At 38.9% G+C, this 7,553-nt stretch overlaps 1 protein-coding gene across 1 annotated transcript in view; it reads left to right on the top strand.

Annotated features, from left to right (window-relative positions):
- Positions 1-6,474, top strand: part of CBG18869 — a gene marked incomplete at both ends in the record, with an annotated part of 13,623 nt that extends 7,149 nt beyond the window's left edge. The window contains 11 exons of the mRNA XM_045241401.1: positions 1,351-1,491; positions 1,539-1,701; positions 1,866-1,966; positions 2,756-2,848; positions 2,896-2,991; positions 3,199-3,342; positions 3,969-4,324; positions 4,955-5,268; positions 5,313-5,477; positions 6,132-6,304; positions 6,370-6,474. Coding sequence (XP_045096597.1) covers positions 1,351-1,491; positions 1,539-1,701; positions 1,866-1,966; positions 2,756-2,848; positions 2,896-2,991; positions 3,199-3,342; positions 3,969-4,324; positions 4,955-5,268; positions 5,313-5,477; positions 6,132-6,304; positions 6,370-6,474 — 1,851 coding nt within the window. The remainder of the gene's footprint in view (positions 1-1,350; positions 1,492-1,538; positions 1,702-1,865; positions 1,967-2,755; positions 2,849-2,895; positions 2,992-3,198; positions 3,343-3,968; positions 4,325-4,954; positions 5,269-5,312; positions 5,478-6,131; positions 6,305-6,369) is intronic.
- Positions 6,475-7,553: the final 1,079 nt, after the last annotated feature.

Here is a 7,553-nt window from a genome sequence, read left to right as displayed (position 1 = left end):
CCCATGGGAAAATTTCGCGAAATTGAGATCGTTTCGCAATTCCCATTTTTCTCCGTTTTCCTTCGTTTTTCATCATTTTTGCTCAAATTTTCGTGGTAATTAATCGAAAAAAAATCAATTTTATAATTTTTGTAATGTTTTATTGCCTGTTCGAACAATTTTCGATAGAAAATAGCTCATTTTGGGCGAATTTTTGGGATTTTCGAACTTTGTGGGAAACAGCTAAATTGTGATTGTTTCCTTCAATCGATTATCTAGAAAATTGTTTAAAAAGGAGAAAAATTTAAATTACCTCGAAAATTGAGGAAAATTGAGAAAAATTGGGAAAAAGATGAAGGAATATTGAGAAACAAAGGGAATTGAAAAAGAATTAAAGGTGGAGGGACAGGAGATTTTTCGTAGTTTTTTTGTAGCTAGAGTATGCATTCTACCGTCACGGTGTACAACGCTTAATGTCACTCTGCGTACAGCTGTCATCTTCGCCTTTATGTGTGCAATCGGGCGTCCGCTTTCTCTTTGCCCGCGTGGCTCAGTCGGTAGCGGCGCCGCACCCTCAATCATCGCCCTCACAAGTTCAAATCCTCGAGGAGCATATTTAAACGGAATTTCGAGAAAATAATTTTTTCATGTCCCCCCACCTTTAAGAAATAAAATTGAGAAAAATTGGAAGTGAGGAAAGTATCGACTGGCAGTAAAATCCGTTTGTGAAATTTGTTAAAATCATTTCACAGTTCTCCATTGTCTTTCTTGAAATATTGAGATTCTGAAGTCCTGAAGTTGTGAAGTTCCGAAGTTCTGAGATTTTGAAGTTTTAGAATTCTCAGATTCTGAAGATCCGAAATTCTCAGATTCTCAGATTTTGAAGTTACGGAATTCTCAGATTGCGAATTCTGGAATTCCAAAGTTCTGAAATTCTAAGAATTCTGAAGTCCCGAAATTTTCAGATTCTCAGACTCTGAAGTTCCGAAATTCTCAGATTCCGAACTCAGAGATTTTCAAGCTCTGAAATTCAGAAATTCAGAAAGTTCGTCAAAAAAAATTGTACCCCCGAATCACAAACGTTGTACCCCTAAATGAAATAAGTTGTACCCCAGAATCATTGGTAGATTATACCCCCGAATCGTTGTACCCCCGAATCACCAATTTGGTACCCCTTAATCAGTTGTACCCCCTTGTACGCCCGAATCATTGTACCCCCCGAATTTTTTGCCAGACAATTAGACGCTCTCGTTGTCTGCGCTCTCCTCCCTTCCCCACAGTCCTTAGTCGTCTAAACTTCAAATGCCCGTATCTTGGCTTTTAGATGAGCTAGAAACTTCGTTTTTCACTTTTTCAAATGAAATTTTCCAGATCTTCGGCTCTCGGAGCTCCGGAGTCATTCGAAGTCTAGCACTGTCCCCTGGGGATCACTATGTAGCCGTTGGAACTGATGAAACCATACAAATCTTTGATGCCCGGCAAAGAGAATATATAAAAACGTTTAATTGTTCGGTTAGAATTTTCATAAAATATTTTTTGGATTACTGTAGTTTCTTCAGGGTCACTCTCTGGAATTGCATCCCAGCGATGTGTTGTTATCAGCTGTTGGACATGACAGGATAGTTCGATTTTTTTGTTTGGAATCATTTGAACTGATATCTCAATCCGATCCGTTTTTGGACGATATTCAAGCTAGCGCTTTTGATAGTATGTTTGAAATTGGTTTGGCGGGAAATTCAAAATTTTGAAAATCCTAAATTCTGAAATTCGGAAAATCGAAAATTCTGAGATTTTGAAATTCTGAGCTTCCGAAATTCTGAAATGCTTAGGTTCTAAAATTCTGAGATTTTCGAATTTGACGCCAAAACGAAAAATACAAATTTCAGCTCACGTCATGATAGCCGCCACCAATGACTCAATCAACCTCCTAACATGGGAGCCTTGCTGTGATGTCCTAACTACAGTACCCCTAAAAAATGTGGAAAAGGTAAGAAACTGAGATTGAAATTCATAAAAAACTACATGAATGGGTCCAACTTTCATAGTTCTAGCTCATCTGGGAGCCGAGATACAGCGGCTCGAAGTTTTCGGGGAGACGCAGACGGCGAGACACTCTGACTGTCTACGTCTCTCCTAAAGTTCAAATAAGCATATCTCAGCTCTTAGATAAGTTAGAAAGCTGGTTTTTCAACCAGTTTTTATGTTTTTCAGTAAATTTTATGAGAATTTCAAAAATTTAGAAAATTCTAAAAATTTTGATTTTTCAATTTTTTTTTGAAAACAGCTTTGTTAGCGAAATCTGAAAAAGCCCAAAAAACTAAAAAATCCTGTTTAATTTTCAAGTTTCTAGCTTGTCTAGAAACCGAGTTACAGCCATTTGAAGCTGTTAGGGTTGTCTCGTCGTCTGCGCTCTCTCGCTTCCCCACACTCTCTAGCTGCCTGAACTTCAAATCGATGTATCTCCAGTTCTAGATGAGCGAGAGAAGTGAAAATTGATAGGATGTGTGGGGAATCTTTTAAATTTTCTAGAAACTTAAATTAGTTAGAAGTTCAAAAAAAATATTTCCGAAAATTTCGGATTTTCTGAACTTTCAAATTTCTCGAAAATTCTGGGGATTTTGACACATTTTATGATTGATGAGTTTTTGCGCTGATCAAAATCCAAAATTTCGGAGATTTTTTGTCTGCGATAACCGTATTTCCGTTGTTATCCATCTTTATCCATTTTCATAAATCTCCAAAATACTAGAATTTTGCAAATTTTCCAATTTTCCAGGTCGTCAACGTGAATGCAAACGGTCTGGATTTGGATTTTATTTGCATTGGTGAGAACACGGAACGTCTCGAAATGCGCTCCTATGCTATAGAGGTACAGTAACCCAAAAAACAACTTTCTCGGGGAACTCAAAATTTTAGGAACTGCTATCGTACTCCCCTAGTCATGAACTCTGCGGGAGCATTTATGAGGAAGACGAAGATGTGGATCCAGTGGATTTGTCGCCTATTGAAGAGGTTGGAAATTGTAAAATTTGAATTTGGCGCCAAATTTTTGTTTAGACGGTTTTTTGAGTTTTTGGAAAATTTTGAAAAAACTTTTTTTTTTGATTCAAAAATTTGAATTTTTTTTTATTTCGAAAAAAATCAAAAAACTCTACCGGACCAAAATTTCCTCCTGAATCCATTTTTCAACTTTTTCCCCCCGAAATCCTCAATTTTCAGTCGAAACCCCTCCCCGAACTCACCCAACTCTCGGAACTACCTCCACGATCTCCCTTGATGTCTTCAGAAGAGACGGAGACGTCAGAGTCGCCAGTGAATAGTAGTAATGGAAGTAGTCATAGTAGTCCCGCAAGTCCTGCAAAGGTTAGTACTTCTTAGAGCTTTTTGGGGCCCAAAATGACCAAAAACTCGGTTTTGAAGACCTACAAATAGCATAGAAAGTATCGGGTAACATTTTTTGTCAAAATTTGAGTTTTCCAGTTTTTAAAGTCCTACAAAAGTGGTCCGAAATTTTTCAGTCAGTCTGCAACTTTCAGAATATACTAAGCAAAATAAGAGCTTCATTTTTGTAGTTGACAACTTTTTTGAAAAATCCAGTTCTGACGAGATATGCGCCTTTAAAAATGTCAACAAACTTTTTCAGCTTTTGTAGGGGTTTTCAAGAATAATGAAAAATGAATTTTGTAACATTTATGCAAATTTTTGATTTTACAAAAAAAAAGACAAAAAATCACAAATTTTGGTCAAAGAACGACTTTTCTAGCTCAACTGGGAGCTGAGATACAGCTGTTTGAAGATTACAAGTAGTTGCTTAGACTTCAAAAGCCTTATTTCGAGTTCTAGACGAGCTAGGAACTTGGTTCTTTGACGGAAATGTGTCAAATTTTGTTTATTTTCAAATTCTATCAAAAATTCGAACTTACCCGCTTAGCCTAATCTCTGAATTGATTTCTTCACAGCCACTTTTCAAATTTTGTTTGTTTTTCCAGCCGGCCCCCATCAAGCAACGCTCGACGTCTCAAAAATTCCCCAAATCTTCGACGTCTTCAAAATCTACGACATCATCTGTTTCTGCCAAAACTCTCAATACAAAAACCTCCACTTCAAGATCCATAACTCCAGTATCCACAAAACCTCCGACCACAAATCGGCCGGCGTATGGGACCGCAAAAAGTGTCATTGTATCCAGTAGACCATCGCTCAGCGGATATAATAGGGGCGGAGTTGTGGGCGGAGCCAATCCATCACCTTCGATGTCAGATTTAAGAACAACGAAGAGTATCGCGGGATCCACTACGTCCCTGTTAAGTGAAAGACAGCCAAAGAAGAGATCTACGTCAAGTCGGTAAGTCTGAACCTCAGGTTTAGGTCAGAATTTGAAAATAGAAGTAATTTCACACATTTCTGTCAAAGAACCAAGTTTCTAGCTCACTTGGGAGCTGAGATACAGTCATTTGAAGTTAGAGAGGCAGCTAGAGAGTGTGGGAAAAAGAGAGGGTGGCGGACAAGGAAACTCTCTAACTGTCTGCGTCTCTCCAAAACTTCAAACGACTGTATCTCGTCTCCAAGATGAGCTAGTGAACTGATTCTTTGGCAGATATTGGTAGTTTTTAGTCTATTTTCATGTTAGATATACATTTTTAGATAAGTTGACATTTTGATTTTTCAATTTCTCCAAAAATTTTGCAGACATCTGAAAATGTGAAAAAAACTATACAAAACAGCTAAAGTTTGATGTTTCTAAGTCACCCAAGAGCTGAGATTTGATCGTTTGAAGTTTAGAAGAGACGCAGACAGTTAGAGTGTCTCGTTGTCTGAGTCTTTATGATCCGAAGCTTCAAAATGGCTGTATCTCAGCTCCCAAATGAGTTAGAAACCTCAATTTTTCACAGGACTACTGTAATTTTTGTCAGCAATCTGAATTTACTAAAAAACATCAAGTTTTCTTTAAAATGTGTTTACCCCCAATTTTCAGCCGCAACCAGGAGCCCATCACCATCACCTACCTAGGTCGGCCGCGGACTCCCAGCGAAGGTGACGTGGCGAATTCTGTGACGTCATCATCGTCAAGGAATAGAAGACCATCCCCATCGGTAGCCAAGAAGACGTCGCCGCCATCCATCTACGCTATCACTTCATCGCCAGCTAAAAGAGCCGGATCTGTTCCAGTCAAAAAACAAAACTCCACGTCATCTGTCACATCGACGTCTTCTATTTCAAAAGGAATCTGGGGAGGATGTATAGAGGCAATTCATGAGATCGGTGTCGTGGCGAAACGAGAGAATAGAAGTGAGAAAATTCAGAAATAAATTTTTGAAGAATCAAATTTCCAGACATTCGCCGTCTGAAACTACTCACTTCCAGAAGACAATCCACCACCGACGTGCCCCCAGAAGTGTCGGCTGATGAGCAATTGGTGCTCACAGCTACACGATTGCTCAGCCGACGGAATGATTGGTCGCTGAACACGTGTCACGCCTATCTTCCAGTTATTATAGGTGAGAGATTTGATTGTTTTGAATTTTAAATGCAAAAAGTTTCAGAAAATTTCTTATTTCATCCAAAAATAGACTAAAAATTACATTCATCAGTCAAAACACCAGTTTTCTAGCTCATTTGGGAGCCGAGGTACGGCGATTTGAAGTTTAGACGACTAGAGAGGGGGAGGGAGAGGGAGAGAGCGCAGACACCCAGACACTCTAAATGCCTGCGTCTCTCCAAAACTTCAAATAGCTGTATCTCGAGTTCTAGATGAGCTAGAAAGATGAATCATTCAGTAAAATGTTCAGAATTTTTTCTACTTTCAGAATTAAACGTCAGAAAATTAGAAAAAATTCGAAGATTTGAAAAAACAGTCATAAAATGTTTGTTTGATAATCTGAAAATACAGAAAATGTCACACAACTCCCACTGTTTTCACTTTCCTAGCTCATCTGGGAGCCGAGATACAACGATTGACAGCTTAGAAGAGACGCAGACAGTTAGAGTGTGCCGCTGTCTGCGCTCTCTCCCTTCCCCACACGCTCTAGTTGCCGAAACTTTAAATCACTATATCTCAGCTTCCAGATGAGCTAGAAAGATGAATCTTTTGGAGAAATATTCAGATTGTTTCCTTCTTTTTGATTTTCCAAATTGTAAATCCAAAATTTCAGACAACTTGTCAAGTGTGGACGCCACCAATCGATGTATAGCTCTGGAGGGTCTTGGAGCAATTGCTGAAACTCTGACAGAGAGATTAATCAGATTTTCTGGCGTAAATTCTCATAAAATTGGTGTGGATATTGTGGCCGAGGAGCGAGCGGAGAAAGCGAAAATTTGTGTGCAGGTACAGTAATCCAGAATATCGAAAACTCGAAAATTCAGAAATTCAGAAAAAATTAAATTTTTCAGCACCTCCGAGAAGTGGTCAAAAAACGCGATTGGCTTTATAAACAACTCGACGAGGACTCCATAATGAAATTGGACATAATTATGGAGCAATTAAAGAAATTATAATTTTTTGAAAATTTTTAATTTTTCTGTAACAAAAATTCCCAGTCTACCTCAATATTGTCTGTGATATGAACTGAATTTTTGTCATTCCTTTTTTCCCTAATTTTTTAGTCTTTCAATTTCCTAGATTCGATTTGTAGAACAACTTCTGGGTCCACGCATTTTTTTTTGTCTTTGCACAGGTAGCCCCCCTCTAATTTTCTGGAAACAAATGTTCATTTAATAAAGTTAATTTTTTGAGCAAAATTCGAAAATGTACAAAAAACAACACAAAATAGTGAAATTTTCAGTTTTCTAGTATTTCTAGAACCCGAATTCATGCGTTTGAAGTTTAGGCAACCAGATAGTGTGTGGGGAATGGAAAGAACGCAGACAACGAGAGCACTCTAACTGCCTGCGTCTCTTTAAAACTCTAAACGGCTCCCAGATGAGCTAGAACGCTCGGTTATTGACAAGGGTGTGCCACGGCCGGCCGCGGCCAGCCGCGGCTGGCTTTTACTACGGCCGAGCCGGCCGCGGCTTCAGAAAAAATATTTGAAGAAGGCGCGGCTAGCCGAGGCCGGCCGTGCCGGCTTTTCACGGCCTATTAAAATAATTGTTTCATAAAAAACGTAGATTTTTTTTTAAAAAATAGGACAAAAAAATAAATTCTTAATAGCCGCGGCCGGCCTCGGCTAGCCGCGGCTTTTCACGGCTTTCCTATAAAAGCCGCGGCCGGCCTCGTTCTCAAAAATCGAGCCGCGGCCAGCCGCCATTTTGCACAGCCTTGGTTATTGATCAAATGGGATCTTTTGAGTATTTATGGGGATCTTTACTATTAACAATCACCAAATTGTCTGTGTGTCCGTTTGTTCCCGGTTCCACGACCCTAGCGAAGTCCCCAGTAGACCGAAAATTTTCAAATTTTCACAGATGATCCGAAATAGCAGCGAGATGATGCCCGTCTATTTTATGTTTCAAAATTTTGAGTTTGACGCCTTCTGGAAACGTCCTTCTATTTCTACAGTGCAAATCTTTCAAAAATAATATTTACGGCTTTTTTTTTATTCTGACTTTCTGAATCCCCTAACTGCTCAATATCT

This window comes from Caenorhabditis briggsae (assembly GCF_000004555.2).
Source record: "Caenorhabditis briggsae complete genome, chrI, whole genome shotgun sequence".
In the NCBI taxonomy this organism is placed as follows: Eukaryota; Metazoa; Nematoda; class Chromadorea; order Rhabditida; family Rhabditidae; genus Caenorhabditis; species Caenorhabditis briggsae.
This window is presented reverse-complemented; position numbering and strand designations above follow the sequence as displayed.